The following is a 22,703-nucleotide window of genomic DNA, read 5'->3' as shown; positions in this document are numbered from 1 at the left end:
AGCACACCAGTTTAGCAAAGGGCAGAATTAGCTGAAACAGAGACCCCAAAAACAATTACACTATAACCTCTTTCAGATTAGAATTTAAAAATCAAGAGGTGGCATAGATAGTTCCTTGATGTTTTTCCCCTTTTTCTCCACTGCTCAGAACAGAAATGTAATTCAGAAACCAGAAGGAGAGAGAAGACATGAGGTGGAAAGGTGCACCCAAGCAGAAAGATACGTATGGCTTTACTTCCAGGAAGTAACAGGACAAAGGAAGGGTTATGGTCCTCTGTAGAGATCAAGAAAATGCTTGTGCCTGAAACAACGAGGACCACAACGAAGATGTTCCCAGGCTCAAAGCACCAAAACATCAAGCCTGCCTGGGACAAGCCTAGGAGAAGGCATTTAACCTTAGAAAGAGAAGAGAGGCAAAAGTAGCTTGAACACAAAAACAAACAAAAAATGAGCCATAGCAAAGGCTGACGATAGTTTAGTACTTAGAAAACAAGGGTCTTCTAAGCTCAGTAGCTGGGCCTTGTGTGTCTGTTATTCTCATTCATTCTGCCCTGAATTGTTACTCTTTTTAGGTAAAAATATGGGACTGATCTGGGGTCTTCCCTCTTGGCTCCTTGCATACATGGGCCCTTGAAAGGATTTGAAGCAAGAAACAAAGTAACTTTGAAGGAATTTTTTAAAGTAACTTCATCTAATAAAAAAAAGGTTCTTGTGCTTACTATTGCTGTCTTTTATCCACAATGTAACTCCTAATACACCTCTGTCCAAAATTCCCCAGTGTAATTAGATTTTTCTGAGTTCTCATTCAAACCTGTATCAAGAATTTAAACTTCATGGTAGTAACACACATAACAAACTCAGAAAGGGAAGACAAATTTTTGATGGAACCATAGGAAAACATTTCTTTTTACCAATTTTGGAGGATGGGAGTAATCTACATTTCAGTTCTGAAATTTCAGCTACAGCCACCTATCATTCTCACCCAGAACTAAAAAGACTATAGAATGAAATGCTTTCAGGGTCTTATAGCTTGAGACTCCTATGATTTTTTTATGGGCACATGTAGAATCTAAACTAGGAAATTTTGTTTCAAGTGTGTTCACAGATACACCTGTAATGGAGGTATAATCATTTTATATCTTAACTCATTCCCATCTAAATAGATTTTTACCTGCTCAAGGAGAGATAACAGCTCTACAACTTGACGACTTGATCAATGTTTGTAAAACTAGACAACTATATATAAAAGCGTATCATCAAAGACAGCCTAAATTTAAAAAAAGATACATCTACCTATTACCTACTGTGAAGTCCCATACTCCCCTGACAACTAAACTCCCAAGAAACTTCCTCTGCATTTTCAACTTCTCAGCTTATGTTATGTACATTCTCACTTACTAAGATATAATCTGACTAGTAAGAAGAAAAACTCGCTGGCATTTAAGTATATTTAAAGAACTTTGGGGAAAAAACAAGGAAGTAAACCAAAACAAGAGAAATTTAACCATGTACCTCTGAGCCCTAAAATGTGCACTGGTTGTTAATATGGTCATTGTACCACCAGCTCTGGTTGTACCACAAACTATGGTTTTGAGATAAAGGGGCGCTACATTTACTTGCCCCAAATTTAAATACGCCATCATCTTAAAGAAAAAGAACATGGCAGTCATGGCTCACACACCAAAGAACTTGTTGGGATAGCAAATGCAGGGAAAATATATGATGTTCTACACCCTCTCAGCACATTATGTATAGAATATTATTACAGATGAATATACCCATATCATTCACAACAAAGTTTCTTGCCAAGACTTACAAAAATGAAAAATACATTACTCTTTATGCCAAAATAAGACCTGGTTGGAAAATTTTAACCCACAGTGCAATCTGGATGGCATAAGATCAGCTCAAGAAGGTAATCTGAAGCTTTAAAGATTCAGGAACCAAAAAAAGATAATTCACATACACACACAAATGGATTTCTAAAGTACTAATTATTCTAATGTGGTTTGGAATCAGATGCTTTCTAATATATTTGGTCACCTTAGTTTTATTATCTTTATTTTTTCCTCTCAACCTCCAATTTACCCATGTTGGAATTGGATTAAAGAAGGTGGAATAAAAAGGCAAGACAGAAACTTCCTCCCAAAAACACATAAAAGAGGAAAATACAGCAAATGCAATTGGACTGGAAAACAACCTGAAGACTGAAGAAGAGTACCCCTACATCTGAGGAAGAAGGGAGGACCACACAGAAAAAGGTGAGGCAGCAAAGCCGAGATCAGCGGGACCCAATCCCTCCCCCCATCCTAACCTACAGGTGGGAGAAAGAGGAATGGGAACAGTGAGGGAGCGGGAGCCCAGAAGCACTGCACACCTGGCTCTGGAGATCTGCACCAGGATCATGAGCCCACATTACAATGGGCTATGGAGATTATCAGGGCTGGACACCAGGGGCAGGTGGAATACTCTAGGAGGCTCAGACTCCAGACACTGTGGAAGTCAGACACACTCCACCAATCCTGAGACCCAAAGCAGAAGTGGCAGTTTGAAAGACTTGCCAGCAGTGGGAGGGGTACCAGAGGGAATGAGGGTTGGATGGAACTCTCCTCAGGAGAAAGGGCACTTGGAGGATACCTCCCCAGCTCTTCCTCAGCCAAACAGATCGGGAACTCTCAGAAGCCCAGACACCCCATCCCCCTTACTGGCAATGATGCCTCAAGGCTCCTCCCTTTGTGCAGTGCCAACACACAACCCACCTGACCCAGCAACATCATCAGACTTTGCTGCCTGACAGGTAGAGGGAAACTCTCCCAGCTTGCTTGGCTCCATTTCAGCCCCAATGGAGAGTTCCTGGAGAAGCCAGCACTAAGAGCTCCTTCCTCCCTGTGGGTATCCAAAGCTGGTGCTGCATGTCTAGCTGGGGCACATCAGTCCACCCACCTCATTAACCCTGCAACCCTGCCATTGCTGCCTGCCAGGTAGAGGGTGGCCCCACCCACAGTGAACTCAAGAGATAACTGAGCTTATCACAAAAGCAGCAGCTAAGCAAACTGTCTGCCCAGACATAGGCCACTATGGAAGCCAGACAGAAAGGTGCCCTACCCACAGCATGCCAACAACTGGGCCCCTGAAAAAACAAAGCCAGGCACCAGCTATTACACTTGACACCAGGAAGCATAGCATATATCTAATACAAAGGAAGAAACACAGAATGACAAAACGAGCAGGCAGAGGAATTTGATCCAATCAAAACTACAAGACAGAACCCCATAAAGAAGACTAAATGAAACAGAGATCAGCAATCTTGATAAAGATTTCAAAATAAAAGTTATAGACATGCTCAAGGATTTACAGAAAAGCATTCAAGATCTCAGGGAGGAGTTCCACAGAGATAGAAAACCTGAAAAAGAGCCACTCAGAGCTGCAGAATACAGTATCTGAAATGAAACATACAATGGAGGGATTTAAAAGTAGACTAGATCATGTAGAGGAGATGGTAAGTGAAGTAGAAATTAGAGAACAGGAAAACAAGCTGAGGAACAGAGAGAAAAAAGATCTCTAGGAATGAAAGAAGGATAAAAAAGTTATGTGACCAATCTAAACAAAACAATATTCGCGTAATAGGGCTACCTGAAGAAGAAGAGAAAGACAAAGAGATAGAAAGTCTCTTTAAGGAAATATTATTGAAAACTTCCCAAATCTGGGGAAAGAAATATACTCTCAGGCCAGGGAAGTACAGAGATCCCCTAACAAAAGGGACCCCAGCAAGACAACATCAAGGCATAAAATAATTAAAATGGCAAAGATCAACAATAAGGAGAGAGGGTTGAAATGAGCCAGAAAGAGAAAAAAGATTACTTATAAAGAAAGTCCCATCAGGCTATCAGCAGACTTCTCAACAGAAACTCTGGAGACTAGAAGGGAGTGGCATGATATATTTAATGTATTGAAACAAAAGGACTTCCAACCAAGAATCTTCTGCCTGTCAAGTTTAACATTTAAATTTGAAAAAGATATTAAACAATTTCCAGATAAACAAAAGTTGAAGGAATTTGCTACCACTAAGTCAGTTTTACACAATATGACAAGGGATTGCTGTAGATGAAATGACCATAAGGCAAAACAGCTTTCACCAGTGAAAACAAACCCACAGTAAAGGTAGCAGACCAACTAATTACCAAGCAAGTACAAAATAAAAACAAAAGAAGCAAAATCAACTATGCACAAAATCAGTCAAGGGATACACAAAAAGTGCAGATTATGATATCTGATATGAAAAATGTGGAGGAGGAAAAAGAAGGAAGAAAAATTTCCTTTAGATTGTGTTTGAAATAGAGTAATCAGCAATTTAAGATAGACTATTATATAGTAAGAAGCTATCCTCGAACCTTTGCTAACCACAAAACCAAAGCCTACAATACATACACACACAAAAAAATTAATTAAAAAAAGAGAAATCCAATTACAACATTGAAAAAAACATCAATATTAAGAGTATAAGAGAGGAAGAAACAGAGAGATGCAAAAAACAGCCAGAAAACAATTAATAAAATGGCAATAAGTACATATCAATAATCACCTTAAATGTAAATGGACTGAATGCACCAATAAAAAGACATAGAGTGGCAGAATGGATAAGGAAACAAGACCCATCTATGTGTTGCCTACAAGAGACTCATTCCAGACCCAAAGATATATACAGACTAAAAGTGAAAGGATGGAAAAATATTACATGTAAATAACAGGGAGAAAAAAGCAGGAGTAGCAGTACCTATATCAGACAAAATTGATTTTAAAACAAAAAAAAGTAACAAAAGACAAAGAAGGACATTACATACTGATAAAGGGATCAGTCCAACAAGAGGATATACCCATTGTAAATCTCTATACACCCAACATAGAAGCACATAAACATGCAAAACAAAAACTAACAGAATTAAAGGGGAAAATAGACCGCAACACATTCATTTTAGGAGACTTTAACACACCACTCACATCAATAGACAGATCAACCAGACAGAAAATAAATAAGGAAACACAGGCACTGAACAATGTTAGAGCAAATAGACTTAACAGATATCTACAGACCACTCCATCCAAAAGAAGGAGGATACACATTTTTCTCAAGTCTACATGGAACTTTCTCCAGAAAAGATAACATACTAGGCTACAAAAAAAGCCTCAATAAATTCAAAAAGATTGAAATTGTATCAAGCAGCTTCTCAGACCAAAATGGTATGAACTAGAAATAAATTAACAATGAAAACAAAAAGACAAACACATGGGGGCTAAACAACATGCTTCTAAATAATCAATGGATCAATGAACAAATTAAAACAGAAATCCAGCAATACACGGAGACAAATAATAACAAAAACACAACAGCCCGAAATCTGTGGGATGAGGCAAAGGCAGTTCTAAGAGGAAAGTACATAGCAATACAGGCTTACCTCAAGAAACAAGAACAATCCCAAGTAAACAGTCAAAAATCACAATTAGAGAAACAAAAAAAACAAACAAATGAAACCCAAAGTCAGTAAAAGGAAGGACATAATAAAGATCAGAAGAGAAATAAATGGAAAAGAATAAAACAATAGAAAAAAAATAAATGAAACCAGTAGCTGGTTTGTAGTAAAATAAACAAAATAGATAAAACCCTTGCCAGACTTATCAAGAAAAAAAGAGAGTGTACACACATAAACAACCAGAAATGAAAAAGGAATAATCACAAGGGATACCACAGAAAGGCAAAGCATTATTAGAGAATATTATGAAAATTATATGCCAATAAATTGGACAACTTAGAAAAAATGGATAACTTCCTAGAAAAATACAACCTTCCAAGATTGACCCAGGAAGAAACAGAAAATTTGAGCAGACCAATTAACAGCATTGAAATAGAGCTGGTAATAAAAAAACTCCCCCAAAACAAAACTCCCCCAAAACAAAACTCCAGGTACAGACACAGACAGCTTCACAGCCAAATTCTACCAAACAAATCCTTCATAAAGCATTCCAAAAAGTAGAAGAGGGAATACCTCCAAACTCATTCTATGAGGCCAGCATCACTCAAATACCAAAACCAGGCAAAGACATCACAAAATAAGAAAATTATAGACCAATATCCCTGATGAACATAGATGCAAAAATACTCAACAAAATATTAGCAAACAGAATTTAAAAATACATTAAAAATATCATCCATCATGACCAAGTGGGATTTATTCCAGGGATGCAAGGATGGTACAATATTCATAAATCAATCAACATCATATACCACATTAACAAAAAGAAGGATAAAAACCATATGATCATCTCTATAAATGCTGAAAAAGCATTTGACAAAATCTAACATCCATTCATGATAAAAACTCTCAACAAAATTGGTATGAGGGTATGTACCTCAACATAATAAAAGCCATATATGACAAACCTATGGCCAACATTGTACTTAACGGTGAAAAGCTGAAAGCTTTTCCTCTGTAACTGGGAACAAGACAAGGATGTCCACTCTCACCACTTTTATTCAACATAGCACTGGAGGCCCTAGACACAGCAATTAGACAACACAAAGAGATAAAATTTATCTAAATTGGTAAGGAAGAAATTAAACTGTCACTATTTGCAGATGACATATTATACAGAGGAAACCCTAAATAATCCACCAAAAAAAACTACTAGAACTAATAACTGAATTCAGCAAAGTTGCAGGATGCAAAATTAATACATACAAATCTGTTGCATTCCTATATACAACAACAAGCTAGGAGAGAAATTGAGGAAAACAATTCCATTTATGATTGCATTAAAAAGAATAAAAATCCTAGGAATAATCTTAACCAAGGAAATAAAAGACCTATACTCTGGAAACTACAGGACACTCATGAGCGAAATTAAAGACATCAATAAATGGAAATACACCCCAACTCATGGATAGGAAGAATTAATATTGTCAAAATGGCCATCATGCCCAAAGCAATTTACAGATTCAATGCAATTCCTATCAAAATTCCAACAGCATTTCTCAAAGAACTAGAACAAATAGTTCTAAAATTCAGACGGAATCACAAAAGACCCCAAATAGCCAAAGCAATCCTGAGAAAGAAGAACAAAGCTGGGGGGATTAAGCTTCCTGACTTCAAGCTCTGGTACAAAGCTACAGTAATCAAAATAATTTGGTACTAGCACAAGAACGGACCCACAGATCAATGGAACAGAACAGAGAGCACAGATATAAACCTACTCATCTATGGTCAATTAACATATGATAAAGGATTCATTGATATACAATGGGAAATGACAGCCTCTTCAACAGCTGGTGTTAGCAAAACTGGACAGCTACACGTAAGAGAATGAAACTGGATTATTGTCTAACTCCATACACAATAGTAAAGTAGAAATGGATTGAAGACCTGAATGTAACTCATAAAACCTTAAAACTCTTAGAAGAAAACACAGGCAAAAATCTCTTGAATATAAGCATGAGCAATTTTTTCCTGGACATATCTCATCAGGCAGGGGAAACAAAATAGAAAATGAACAGGTGGGACTACATCAAACTAAAAAGCTTCTGTACAGCAAAGGACACCATCAGAAGAACAAAAAGCTATGCTACAGTTTAGGAGAATATATTCATGAACAATTTATCCAATAAGTGGTTAAGATCTAGGAGAAAACCTGAGAGAAAATCTCTGTGACCTCAGGTTAGGCAAAGTTACCTTAGATATGTCACCAACACCCAAAAACCTCATATGCCTCAACACCCAAAAAACAAATAACCTGATTAAAAAATGGGTGGAGGACCTGAACAGACACTTCTCTAAAGAAGAATACAAATGACCAACAGGCACATGAAACGAAGCTCCACATCACTAATCATCAGGGAAATGCATATATTAAAACCACAATGAGATATTACCTCACACCAGTTAGAATGGCCACTATTCAAAAGAGAAGAAATACCAAATGCTGGCAAGGACATGGAGAAATAGGAACCCTCATACATTGTTCATGGAACTGCAAATAGGTGCAACTGCTGTGGAAAGGAGTATGGAGGTTCCTCAAAAAACTAAAAATAGAAATACCATCTGACCCATTAATTGCACTCCTAAGAATTTACCAGAAGAAAACAAAATCACTGATTCAAAAAGATATATACACCCCTATGTTTACTGCCACACTGTTTGCAATAACCAAGACATGGAAGCAACTTAAGTGTCCATCAACAGATGAATGGTAAAGATGTGATATGCATACACAATGGAATATTATTCATCCATAAAAAGAAAAGAAATCCAGCCACTTGCAACAACATGGATAGCTCTAGAGGATATTATGCTCAGTGAAATAAGCCAGGAGGAGAAAGACAAATACTATATGATTTCATTTATTTGTGGAATATAAAACCAAAGCAAAACATTAGGAACAAAAACAGCATTAGACTCATAGACACTGAGTAGTGACTAGTGGTTACCAAGGGAGAGGGAGTAGGAGGAGAGAGGGGGCCTGTTGAACCACTGTGATATACACTTGATAGTTTAAAAAATAATAGTAAAATAAAATAAAAACAAAGAGCAATTGAGTCTGCAAATAAAAAATAAATAAATAAACTTTAAAAAAGATTCATCCATGTTGTGGCACATACCATATAGTTCTTTTTTTTTCTTGCTCAATACTATCTCAATGTATGGATGGACATACAACAATCTGTTTATCCATTCACCAATTGATGATATTGGGTTGTTTCCAGTTTTGTATTACTACAAATAAAATTGCAATGTACACTTGTGCATAGGACTTTGTGTAAACAGTTTCCATTTCTCCCAAGAGTAGAATGGCCTGATTGTTAAGATTGGTGTACATTTACCTTTAGAGACTGCCAAACTGTTTTCCAAAGTGGTTGTATCATTCTGTACTTCAACTGGCAATGAATGAGAGTTCCAGCTCTTCTACATTCAGCCTTTAGGCATTTTAGTATGTATGTGGTGATTTTAATTTGTATTTTCTTTATATCCAATGATGTTGAGCATCTTCACATGTTTATTTATCTTCTTTTTATCTTCTTTTTTGAATTATCTGATTAAATTTTTTGCCCATTTTTAGAGTATTGTTTCTTTTCTTATTGAATCGGGAGTGCTCTTTATATTTTTTGGACACAAGTTCTTTTATCAGATATATATTTCCAAATAATGCTTACCTAACCTATGGCTTGTCTTTTCATTCTCTAACAATGTGTTCAAAAAGCAGAAGTCTAAGTATTATGAAATCCAACTTAGCCATTTTCTTTTTATGGATCATGCTTTTGGTGACATATCTAAGATAACTTTGCTTAACCTGAGGTCACAGAGATTTTCTCTCAGGTTTTCTTCTAGAAGCTTTAGGTTTTATATTTAGGCCTAGGATTTAATTTCATTTCTATACACAGTATAAAGTTAGAGTATTTTAAAAATCTTGTTTCATGTGTCATTTTTGTCTTTTTGTTATTTATTTCTAATTTTATTGGATTTTAGTCAGAAAACATACATAGTCATGTGTATAAAAATTTTGTTTATTTCAAAAAAATGTATTTCTATTTAAGTGTAAAATAATATAATTATCAAGTAAATCAAATTTTTTAATTGGCTATTTAATCATTTACATATTTTTATTTATTTGATCTGTTGTCTTCTGAACGTGCATGTGTGTGTGTGCGTGGCAGGACAGGGATTGTATCCTCAGGGTCTGGTGTATAGTTATTATTCATTAAATACTCAATTCAACGACAGCAATAGCACTTTTGCTTCCAGAGGGTCTAGCATTACTCTGCCATCTTGGGGCATAATTTGGCAAATTTCCCTCCATCTGGGAAAGCTGATATATTTTGTACCACAATATAATAAACTTTAAAGATTATAATGTGTTTTTTAATTCTTTATAACTTTATAGTTGGCATGGCAAATATTATAGCAGGATTGAGTACAAGGTGCGATTAGGATCATATAAAAAGGAACAAAGGAGCTGTCACAGAGAAAAAGACAGTCTAGGAAAAGGATCAGATGCGACAAAAGTCTGGGAGGCTGACAGTGGGCTTGGTTTTGCAGAGAGGATAAGACTGAACCAATCCCACTGTTACCTCCATGACTTTTGTCCCATCTTTTCCTTTTCTTAGACTGTTTTTTCCTATGACATCTCCATTGTCCTTTCTATATAATCCAAGTTGCATCTTATACCCAATCATTTTACAGTACTTCCTATAACGTAATGCTTCTCAAAATAAACAGCACAGTGACAGTAACTTTAAGTTATTTTATTTATGTATACCTGCCTTAGATTACACACACAAAAAGAAAACGTTGAGATTTGTTGAAATATCTACCCCCAAAATAAATCAGCATTAAAGGAAATAGAGGAAATAAGCATTATAATCCTGTGCAGTTGTTAGACATAGGCTCTATTTTTCCTAGGAGCCAAAGCAATGTTGATAGTATGAATTTCAAGATGAAAAAGAAGATATCACGTTATGCCAAACAGGAGAGCATCCTCAGCTAGACAAGAAAGCAGCTCTGGAAAAGTTAAGAGCCTTGCCCAATGGCCCGTAGCTTTCTTTGTTAGAGGAAAATACTGGTCTCTGGACTTCCAGCGCTATCACTGCAATACCACGATGAAACCAAACACACAGCGAAAATTAGTTGCTATTATGGCAACCCCTGGGAGAAACAGAAATACCTATTCCCTTCTGAGGGAGAAGAAATGAAGCTAAGAACCCAACACAAATGTTCTGTGAGGATGTTTGGTAAATTTGGAAGATATGTAATGACCTGATTGCCCCTAAAAAGGAAGCAGTGGTGAGGTAGCAACCTCACAGGCTCGTGAGACCCCTGTTGCCAAGGGGGGAAGGGGGGGTCAAAAGGGCAGAAAACCAGTTTCTAGAACATTCCATATGTAGATACAGTCTTAGAGGAAGCGATTGTTAAGTGTTATATGGAACTATGACTGGGAAGACTGATTTAAAAAAATGTCCTAGGGCACTTCTCCAGAAGAAAACAAAAATTAAGGTCAGGTCGACATCAGCCAGTAACAGACTTCTGGGGCCCTAGATTCATTTATTTGGCTCTGCTGACTATTTGGCTCAGTTTTCCCTTAGCAAGTGTAAAAAATGCTTGAACACCACCACCCTGGGACCCTGTTCAACCAATTCAGATAGCTGTGGCCTTTTAACTCACATCCAAGTGACTTGGCTTTATGCCAGTATCATTTCCCCAGTATAGCCTAAGCCTCAGCAAGAAAGTACACAGCTCAGAGAGCCAGGAGTTAACTGACTGTTCCCATTCCAGAAAGGTCTAGTTCTTTTCCTAGATAAGGAAACAATACTATATCAAGAAGTTTCAATCATTCAATATTACAGATCACACTGGATCCACAACTATAAAAAGAGAATTAGCAGAAACACCACCATCTATTCTTAAAGCATCTCTCCTGAGGAGTTTTAGGCAACTGAACTTTTCTTTTCCAGCCCAATCCCTCGGGAAATAAGTAGTGATGATTTATTAAAACTTACATTTTACAGATAAGAAAACAACAAGAAATTCAAATGCAGAGAGGGACACAGGACCTTGAGAACACACACTCCTTGCTAAACCACATCTTTTCCATCTAACTATACTACCGACAGAGAATATGCACACTTACCTGTGTGTAGCTGGCTGTAATTTAGCTGATAGCATGGCCATATGGGGCCTGACTTGGACCTCCACTCTACGCTGTCATGCTCCTTCTTCACAGTCACAATTTCTTGCCAACTTTTCCACTGAAACCCATGTTTGGAGATGTCTGAAAGCTTCAAATGCCAAGTGGCTCTCTCCTATACCAGCAAGAAATCTATGCAATTCCACTTGTCCCTTAAAGCAATATGTCCACAATAACTAACCTCTTCAAGTTGGCCTGCCTGTACAGTTTCTTCTTCTAATGTACAACCAATTCCTACCATCTCTGTTCTATAGCATGACTCTCAGAGCCAGTAATGACATTAAATTCATAGGCATGTAGTGGCAGTTTTTTTAAAGAGGCAGTGGTAATCAAGATATGGAAGGAATAATCAGAATATACACAGACTGCGTGAACACATCAGATAAAAATTAAATGACTATTCTTCCTTCCAATATAAGTTTTAATGAAAGATTCTGAAGAAAGCTTTATTTTGGTGAAAGACATCAAATGGCCGGAGTACAAAAAGCAGAAATTAAAAGGAGCAGACAGCAGTGCCCCTGGGTTGCCTGTCAAGAAGTTTGCCCTGCACAGTTTCTGGAGAAATTAAGAAATGCAAATAACCTGGACAAATTAACAGCACCCGAAGATAACTAGCAGGATACAAAGAAACAGCACCTTTCACTACGAGGAAGAGGCATATTCCTCCAGGCAAACAAAGAAACAGGACAGTCAACATCTGTTTCATATAAGAGCTTGGCTGCTGAAAGAAGCAACCTTAAAAAAAAAAACAGCTTAGCTGACAATCTTCAAAAACCATTCAATCACTATTGCATGGGCTGAAGTAAATGGGTAAATGGACAGAACTTGAACTTTCCAAACTATCTTCACCACCTTCTGAAAAAGAAAGTTGTCTTTTTATTTAGAGGAAAAAGATTAAGTGCAAACAAAAATTTTCATGAACTTTCCTTTTGACTGACAACTAGCAGCAATACTCAAGCATACAAGATAGCTAACTGCTTTTTAGTTTTTCTTTGCCTTTCCAAATGTCAACAGGGAAGGCAAAATTGCCAAAGAGTATATTGGGTGGGGTTGGTGGCCCGGAAAGGGGTTGGGAACAATTCGGTCACAACGCATTAGGATACTAAAGGAAGAAAACAAGTCATGTGACAGCAGCAATTATGTTACCAGAATTCAGTTAGGGAAACAAAGAGGAATAATATGATGCCTAGGTCTTTATCAATAAAGCAAGTTACAAATGTGTTAAGAAATGAGTTTTCTCTCTGGAGTCGATCAATTTGTAAATGAAATATCAAAATCAAGAAGAATACATCTGTGAATGCATGAAAATCTGTAGACTTACAAACTGGAAATTTCTAAAACAAAAAATGATCAGAGTTATGATGTCACTGTAGTATGAACACTGCTTTCAACTCAGCGAAATGCTAGATACTTCACTTACCCTAGTCAGGTGGTTAAAATATGTAAGCCAGACAGAGCGAAAGCAATTAAGAGACACTGTAGTAAAAAAAATGTCTCAAGTGGAATCTGAAAAAAGGAAAGGAGCTAAGGAGGAGAGAACCAAGAACATTTAACATTAACACATGTGCAATACCAAGAAATAAACCAGGCAGCTAAACAAGACTTCAGTGAGGTCCCTTCCCAGTGACTCCACTTTAAGCAGGTATAGCACACTGGCAAGAAAGATCACTTTGTCTGCAAGGGAGATAGCCATGACTGCCAAGAGAAAAAGTCAATGTGATATGTGTTATTTTTAGAGACGATGGGAAAAAGCCTTTATTGAAAGATATCTTTTGGGGTGGGGGATGGGAGGATGACAGTGTAATTATAATAAAAAGTAAATCTTCCAAAAATGTCAGCTATGGGCCAGATGATCTCTAAGTACTTGACCTACATTAATTTAGTCCTCACAAGGATTATATGACGTAGGAACTATGCTTACTATATTTTACAGATAAGGAAACAGAGATACAGGAAAGTGGACTTGCCTAGAATGATACGGAATAGCTGGGCTTTGCAACAAGTTACTACAGGGAAGGAAAATTCTTTTAAAGATTAATCTTTCCATCTATCCAGGATCCTGCTAGGTGTCTTGCACCACATCCAGAAAAATAAAAATGTGGTAAGACAAGCAGAATAATAATTTTTAATTAAAACTAAAAGAGAAAGGATTTGGATTAGTTTCAATAAAAACTTCCCAAATGAAAGAATATGCAGGAAGAAGTTCATTGAGCAATACTACAGAATGTCCTTCATAGGGATCAGAACTAATGGTGTTAAAGAATCCCTTCAAGTATGGAAGGGATTAACCTAGAAATCTGTTCTAGGCCTGTAAGTTATATTCGGCTTTAATCAAGGAAAGAAATACACGTGAGTCTCTCCTTGTGTATAATAGCTAGTCTGAGCAGAGACTGTGCTTCTATCGACACTATAATCACCACCACCTTCTTGGCATATAACATGTACTCAGTATTTACTTGTTGGATGAATGAATGAGAAAGAATGAAACAATATGAAAATGGCATGTTTATGGAAATTTCTAGATAATTTGGAAAGTCGAGGTAAGACTTTGATTCAGTAAAGATCAGAAGAAGAAAGCATGACTCCAGCACTGAAGTCAGCACTGAACAAGAGTTTGACTTGAAAGACCTCAAAATAAAGAAAGTGAGGTAGAAAATAAATGATAAAGGCAGCTGCAAAAATTAAAGAAAAATTAAAGATTAAAAATTTAGTCCTATAGAAGTTTCTGAGCAGACAGCAAGATGTTCGTGTTTTCTCAATACAATGTTAATGAAAATAAAACCAGCATGGGAAGACTTTAAGTTGTATATATAATAATGATCAAAACAGAGGCAGATAACAGGTAAGAGCACTTCTTGTGCACCAGGCACTGGATGAAATGTTCTATGTGTAGAGGACAGTGTTTAAGCACAAGCACTCAGATTGACTCCCACCTCCTTCTCCAAATAACCTTGATCAAGATACTCAATATCTGTGTCTAGGGGTGCGTGTTTCATTATCTATTAGATAATAATAGCATTTACCCCCAGGCATGAAGTTGCAAAGATTAAATGAGAATGTGTAGGGGGAGAGAAATAGGAATAAGGGAAAAAAATAAACTTCAGAGTTCCAATTTCATGTAAAGACAGACATAATCAGTGCAGCCTGCTGGGTGTGACAGGTAAGCTGAGGAGAGCAAGTCATGCACAAAATAACGGAAACAGAACCTGTCCATCATCCCACAAGTCTGGGTTGACTATGTCTTTGTGTCATCCCTTGCATTGTACTTTTTTCTGTCCTTTAATTACATTATTTTTTAAAATTTCATTAATTTCAAATGTTTGTTTTCATAAATGTCTCCATCACTGAGCCACAGGTTTCTTGAAGCTAGGGGATATGTTTTAAATAGCTTTTACTCCTGCCACAGAATCATGCTTGATACACACAGTTGATTGTGCTAGAATGATTGCATGAACAGTAGGAAAAGACCACATAAGAAAATTTTACGTGAGTGTGAATTACAGGACTGTTTTTAGGTAATGATTTACAAACACCATCATAAAAGAGAGGACTGATGAGAACATAGAATTACATGTGTGGGGGTATTTATATATATTATATAACACACACATACACAAACAACTATCAGTTGTGTGTGCAAGCTTTGTTATTAAGATCTCCCCAAAGTGTCTTTCACTTAATTTAACTCAACTGATTATTATTTCATCTCATATCATTTTTTCTCAGTAGATGAGGAGAAGTTCCTGCCTCTTCCTAATGTGAAAAAGATACTGAACTTAAGGTTGAGGAAGAAGCTGATGGAAAGGCACGGAGCTATCTAAAAGGGGTCGAGAAGGGAGTCAGCAGGGAGGAGCAGGGGCCACGCCCAACTCTTGAGCTGACCCTACGGTAAGCCAAGTGGCCTGAGCATGGCCACACTGCCGCAGTGCTACAGCTCTCAGTATCTGCTATCTTTACACCTATCTTCTTGAGTTTCTTCCCTTGATTTCAGAATTTTTCTCTGAGTGACAACCCAATGGACTTCTGATTAACCTGTCTTCTAAGCAACACTCTATTGCTAAGTAAGGTTTCATATGTTCATATATTGACCCTTAACTCATTCTTCCTGAAGTTAAAAATCCTTAGTAAACAACCTCCTCTCAAACAACCTGACTTCAGTAGATCATAATTTTCCCTACACACCACACACCTTATATTGCAATGATCTTCTTGGTACATAAGATACACTCTAAACCCTAGGAAAGCTACATGCTTTACATATCTTAGCCCAGTTTTCATGCATTATTGGGAGACACATAACCTAGCGGCCAGTCCTATTCCAGGCAGAGTAGGCCCTCAAAAAATAGTTGTTAACAAAGAAATTAGTGAATGAACCATCAAGGAATGAACTCCCTCCATTCCTTGCCTCTGAGCATGTAACACAGGACATATAATTAGATTCTACACAGAAACCACCTCCTTTAGACAGTCTTTCAAGGGAAAACACATTAAACTTGAGGAGGTAGAATACCACATATCATTAGCCTGGAACTAAAGTGGCTGTCCCAACCCCTGAAGCTCTATCTTTTACCTATGTCTCAACCTCATCCCAGAATAGGCACGAACTAAAATATTATTACCAAACTCTATGTATCTTCTCCATTGTAATTTCCATTTCAGCAACTGTCAGGGCACAGCTTTTTCAGCAAAATTAAACCTTGCTTGAGAACAGAAGGATTCCCACTTATACACCTCCATCCCCTAATTTGATCTTTTATTGTAGTGAATTTCAATGGCTTAAAGTCAAGGCTATAAAAATTCCTTTAAGTGTTCATTTTTTTAAAATTGTCTACTTACATTCACTATTTATATCATCCAATTAAGTATCTATAATAAACACCTTATCTATTAATCAGTCATTTTTTCACCTGAAGGGTTTTCAGTAAAAGTTTTGTGTAATAAAACCCTAAGTATCAACCAGCTTAAAACAAATAGAACTCTCAAGCCGTACGTTTTGATTCCACTCAATTTTACAATGTGTTCTCTGACAGTAATACTAAGGTCACTGAGAAGCTGAGCCATCAGAAATCACAAAGTAATAACAAAATACTCAACCAAAGGAAGTCTTTCAAAATTTTCACATAGAAAAATCATTCTAGGAACATCCATGTTTATGATTTTTATAGACCAAGTGACAAAATATAACATCTTAAAGGAAAATCTGAATTTATCGACAATGGTTGATTCTAAATATTAATGCTATAAAAGTCACAGGTAGTTGGGGTGTGGGGGGACTCAATAATATCGGTGAATGTAGCAACGACATTGTTTTTCTTGTGAAACCTTCATAGGAATGTCTATCAATGATACCTTAAAAAAAAAAGTCAAAGGTAGTTACTAAAACAAACAGAAGTTAACCTGTCCTAGATAGAGCTCTCTAGAAAAACACCTGAAAAGATCAGCTAACATGTTATGAGTAAAAATAAGAAGGCATCAAACACCATTAAAATGGCATAAAGTTTGTTCAATTTCATCAAGTTAAAAATAGGTCACAGTTAGAATGAGCTTTAAAAAAAATGGGGTAAAGTCAATATCACAAAGTGATTAAAGAGATGGAAGAGAACTTTCTTCTAAGTCATTAAACTCACCAATATTATACTGAACTCCAGAGCACTTACTATTTTCCTGTGCCATTAGAGAATTTAGTAGGTTCACTGAATTGACTGACTTCTTTGTTAATCTATTTACATGGGTTAAGACCCTGATTGACATAAAACACAACCAAAAAACCCCAGACAGAGAGTGTAATGAAAGACTGGGTGATGTATAGTTTGGGGTACAGCCTTTCCAATAAATGTGCTTGCCCAGCAAAGAACGCATTGGCAAAGATTTATTATCGGAACAAATACGTTCTAAAAAGATCTAATACAACAAAACTTGCCGTATAAATACAAACTACGCTAAAAAACAGTCCTTTGCCTTACATAATGTATAGCTTACTTTTCTATGATATTAAAATTCTCTTCATATTTTTCATCCAAGAAAATTTTGAATAAGTAAAACCAAAGAATATAGCATATAGAATGGCACTACTAGTAGTTCTTGGTTTCATACAGAAGAAAAGTTTACTACTTAGGTTCAACAACCTTTAAAACATATATAAAAAGAAGGAAACATTTCTAGGAAATGGATCATCAGGGAAAAAATAAAAATGAATCACCTACTAGAATAATAAATTATTGTTTTAATTATATGAAAAACATTAATACCAATTTAGTATAAGTTATAGCTAGACATAGAAATGATTTTAAATGTTATACCTCCAAGTTCTTTTACATTCAAGATGGCATTCTGGAATGGCACTGCTTTTATACTAAAACCTAAAATTAGAAAACAAAAAACATAAAGAATTAGCAACTTGACTTTAAAAAATACATAAGAGGCTCAAATCCTTTTCCTTAGGCAGATTGAGTTACTTTTCATAGTCATATTTACACTAGAAACACATAATTTCCCAGATAAGTTGATAACACAATTTTTCAAAATGGTTGCTTATTATAGCAAAATATAACCCTTTTGTTCAAAATATTGCCTTATAATTTAATATATAATGTTATTTTGTATATTTCCTCAATTGTAAGAAAGACATTTAGTAGTATAGGGAAATTTCAAAGAAAATATTAAATTTACTGGGACCTTTGCATCTAATTCTGAAGTTAATTTTCTCTCACATATAACCCAACAAATTTAGAGATTAAGGTATCAAAATTATAACCATCTTATGTTAGAAATACATAGTATTTATGTTAGTATTTTAAGGACATGGTTAATGTCATACATACATTTTTCTTACAAGTTCAATCATTTATTGATGCACAGGCAACTGTTTTATAATGCATATAGTAAATTATTTCTACTACAAAAATATATTCCGTGTGTAGTTTTTTATTAACCAGGTATGTAGGACTTGATTATTATCATTCAAGTCCTGATTGACTTGAACAAAGTAGGTTCATAGACTTCAGTATACAAGTATATCAGCTGCAAAATGTGAGTGTGCACATACCTACCTACCCACTCGCACACACACAAACACACAAACTGTTTCTGAAAGGATCAACAAGAAATTGGAAGTAGTAATGAGTCTTGGGAGAATTGGGGATCTACAGGATTTAAATTAAGAGATTTTTGTTTCATTTGAACATTCTGCCATATATAAGTACTACTTTCAGTTAAAAGCCTTACTAATTTTTAAAAATTTATTCACTAACTTCAGAGCACTCAACTGATTTAATGTTTTAAACATTATTTACTATGTACATTTATAAGACATATAAAATACGATCCCTTTTTCAAGAAATTACCAACCAAGTAAAAGATAAGACATAGAAATACTTTTCATTTTAAGGAAGCTATGGTAAGTGCTTGGAAAGATAAAAAGATACAAAGTATGTGGATAAGAACAATTCTTTTACATAGTTTTGAAAGGAATCTATACGCGCTTTCTTATTTCCACTCTATTATTACCAATCCTTTGTTGTATGTTGTCCTAGAGCTTTAAGATTCCACATATTTATTGCCTTCCACTTAAGGCCATGAATATCATGTAATGGTTAAAAAGTGACTTTGGAGTCAGACAGAATTAGGTTAAGTAAGCTCTGTGACTGTGGGCAACTTACCAGCCTTACCTTTACCATCTGTAAAATGGGAATGATAGTATCTACCTCACAGAGTTGTTAGAGTGATGAGATAAGGTATATATTACATTTACCACAGTGCCTGGCACAAACAAGCATACAATATATGATTGGTGGCATTATATTTCAATCAATGGTGAGTTTGTTGATTTAATCATTAGGTATTCATATATTCTGCTTGCCTGAATAGATTACATACTCACAGGACAGAAATCCCCGATGTTCATTTATTAATCTAAGCAATTAATTAGTTGGAGCTGTAAGGGTTCCCACTGAATGAAAAGTACCTTTGTTGGAGTTATGGAAGTGCGAACAGCTGAAATTTGCTGTACAGAATGTAAATGTTCATTGGGCTCTCTAAGAATCTTCCAAACATATCCTTCCGGTGTGGGTTTAATGCAGATTGCCACAGTTAGCACAGCAATATGGTTAATGGTGCAAGCTGTCACCGAACCTCAGTACAACAGCAGGAGGAATGTGGAGGCAGAGCCCCATGTGGCTCAATCAATGGCATGTACCTGAGCCGGCAAGAAAGCCTTTCCAGGTGTCTGGCCTCTGGGAAATGAAGGAAAGACAGTGCCAATCACAGTATTCCTGCTGGCACCGCGATTTGCCTGCAGGAGACTTGGACGTTTGAATGTATCTACCTACCTCATAAGGGTGTTATATGGATTGAGAAATCCTGAAAACAAAAAGCCCTATGTAAGCAGTCTATTAGCGGTTATGTTCAGGACAACTCAAGAATGGATTTTTCCAGAGAAATGGTATAGGCCCCAACTTTGAAAAAGACAGTTAATGGAGCACACCAGCAATGTTTAATCTGCTTTGATTCTAAAAAGCTGACAATAAGCAGGCACCCAAAGGGAAGTAATATCTTTCCAAAAATTGCTGCCCATATGCAAAACACAACTTTTGAAATTTATTAATCCAACAGGCAAATTATATTACTGTTACCATCTTTCATCCTTGCACAGACATCATAATAAATTGACTACAAAAATGTCCTCAAATGCTCACGTTAAGCAAAGTAACCTAGCAATGTTATTTATAGGCATATAAATGTTTCTGCAAAATACTCATAAATGTTGTCTCTCCAAATAGAACATGTGTGGCTAGATTTATACTACAAAGGAATATACGTTCTTCAATTTTGCTGTCTTCATATTATTTTTACAGTGTAGTTTAGTAGTTAATGTTCATAGGATGAAGTCTAGATAACCAATCTAGAAAATAAGAAAATGTACTATTCATGGGAAAGAAACAGTATTTTTCTTTTTTAGTCACTCTGAATGTTTGCAAGGATTAAGAAGAATTAAAATTCAAAGCCTCACCTTCAGTTGATGAGAAGGGCAAGCAAGAAGGGCAACTATCAGATCGATATTTTATTCCTTTACATTGAGTTGGATGAAGTCAAGGGGGCAAATTAATATTATATTTTAGTAGGGATACAAAGGTCAAACCACCAAAATTTCTTTCCAAAAAGGCTGCTTTGAGGAATAAAAACCACTGGAGAGCATGGGCTCTAGAGCAAGAATATCCAGGTTCAGATTTTGGCCCTACCATTTAGTAACTGTTTGACTTAAGCAAGTTACTTAATTCCTCTGTGTCTCAGTTTCTTCATCTACAAATGAGATTAGAAGGCAGTCAGTGCTAAAAAGTGCTTATTTTAAAATAAATAAAACTAAAAATCCAGTACACTAATGGTCACCAAATGACTATTGGAAACTTAAAATTTCTCCCAGTGAAAACCATGTGGGGCCCCAGGTTCTGGTATATTATGGTAAAAATAAGAGTTGTAGAAGCAATCAAAAACACTTATTGAGTATGTCTATAGATTAAATATTTGGGTTCTCTCTTAGCACCTTCTTTCCCTCTTTCCCAAACCCAATCAATCATCAAAGCCTGTCAACTCCATCCCCTAAATAGTCCCCAAATATGTCCACTTCCCTCCATTCAAAGTGCAGAGCTCTGGTCAAAAGCCACCACTATCACCATCTGGACAACTTCAGGGGCCTCCTAACCAAACTCTTTGCATCTGCTCCAGCCTCCTCAATCATCTCCACACATTAGCAGAAGTGAGCTTCCTGAAATGCACATCTGTTCACAGCATTCCCCTATGTAAAACTTTCTGATAGCTTCTCCCTACTCAGGATATAGTTCAAAACACCTAACAAGGTCCTACCTAAACTGGTTCCTCTCTCTTTCTCCAGGCTTATTTTGTGCCATCTCTCCCTCATTTACATCCTTCAGTTCCTGAAACAAGCTATATTGCTTCCATCTCGGGGTCTCTGCACACACTGCCCCATCAGTGTTCTTGGCCCCTCCAGCAAAGCTGTCATCCTTCAGGTGGTATTTTTCACTTCACTTCACCAGGCAAGCTTTCCATGGTATTCTTGAAATAGGTTGTTTTTTGGGGGGATTCATATTCTCTTATATGACCTTCACAGTTTTAATTACATATTGGTTTATTTATCTGTTTTACGTCTGTTCCACAGCTAGACTGCAAGGATCCATAATGGAGAAACAGTGTGTATTGTATCCTATATGCCAAGGCTAAGCACATGACATATACCAATAACCAAGATCTGTGTTAAGGGTTTATATTTATTTCCTAATTTACTGTCACAACAATCCTAACATTAAGGTTAGTCCTTCTGTCCCAGGAGCAAAGTGATGCCTCGAGTGCTTGTAACTTGCCAAAAATATCAAGTGGTACATTCAAAATTCAAACTCAGATCTCATTACCAGAGCACTGCACGATAGCACCTCCTCTGCACACCAAGAAGTAGACAGATTCACAGTATTTTGAGCCTAAATATTGGTGTAGCTTTTTGGAAAAAAACACTCATGCCTAACAAATGCACTAATTTATTTTACCTCCTAGTTATAAAAAAATCCAAGGCAAAGAACTGCAAAACAAGTGTTCTCAGGTCTACACTGTTACCTTATTAATGGAATAAAAGTAATGGCAAGAGTTTAGAAAGTACTTTTTTTATAAAGACATTAATAAAACCAGGAACTTAGGAGGGGAGGGGGAATGCCCAGCTGACTCGGCCATGACGCTGTGCTCGCGACTCTGCTGCTTATTCACTAAATTAGTGTTTTCTGAGGTTCTCCACAGGGACTCAGTGTGCTGATGTGTCAAAGGCAGGGTCCTAGAAGTCCTCAGCACAGCTCTGAGGCTAACCAGTCACTTTTTCCCATGACCTAAATCCCTCATCTGCAATATTAGCAGACAAGATTAGCTCCTTAACATTTCCTCCAACAATAGAACTCCATCATTTATATTAAACAGGATGG

At 36.5% G+C, this 22,703-nt stretch overlaps 1 protein-coding gene across 10 annotated transcripts in view; it reads right to left on the bottom strand.

The window, feature by feature from the left end:
• Positions 1-22,703, bottom strand: part of ARL15 (ADP ribosylation factor like GTPase 15) — a 435,728-nt gene that overhangs the window by 241,879 nt on the left and 171,146 nt on the right. For 9 of the 10 annotated variants that reach the window (XR_008995006.1, XR_008995007.1, XR_008995004.1 and 6 more), the window contains one exon: positions 18,027-18,086. The exons of the other annotated variant lie outside the window; for it this stretch is intronic. Coding sequence is in view for 6 of the 9 variants with exons in the window: in XM_057495239.1 (XP_057351222.1) it covers positions 18,027-18,086 (60 nt within the window). In the remaining 3 variants the exon portion in view is untranslated. The remainder of the gene's footprint in view (positions 1-18,026; positions 18,087-22,703) is intronic. 10 annotated transcript variants of the gene reach the window in all.

The sequence above is a fragment of the Manis pentadactyla genome, chromosome 2, assembly GCF_030020395.1.
Source record: "Manis pentadactyla isolate mManPen7 chromosome 2, mManPen7.hap1, whole genome shotgun sequence".
Taxonomy (NCBI): Eukaryota; Metazoa; Chordata; class Mammalia; order Pholidota; family Manidae; genus Manis; species Manis pentadactyla.
Note: the sequence above shows the minus strand (reverse complement) of the source record. Positions and strands in the feature narration are given on the sequence as shown.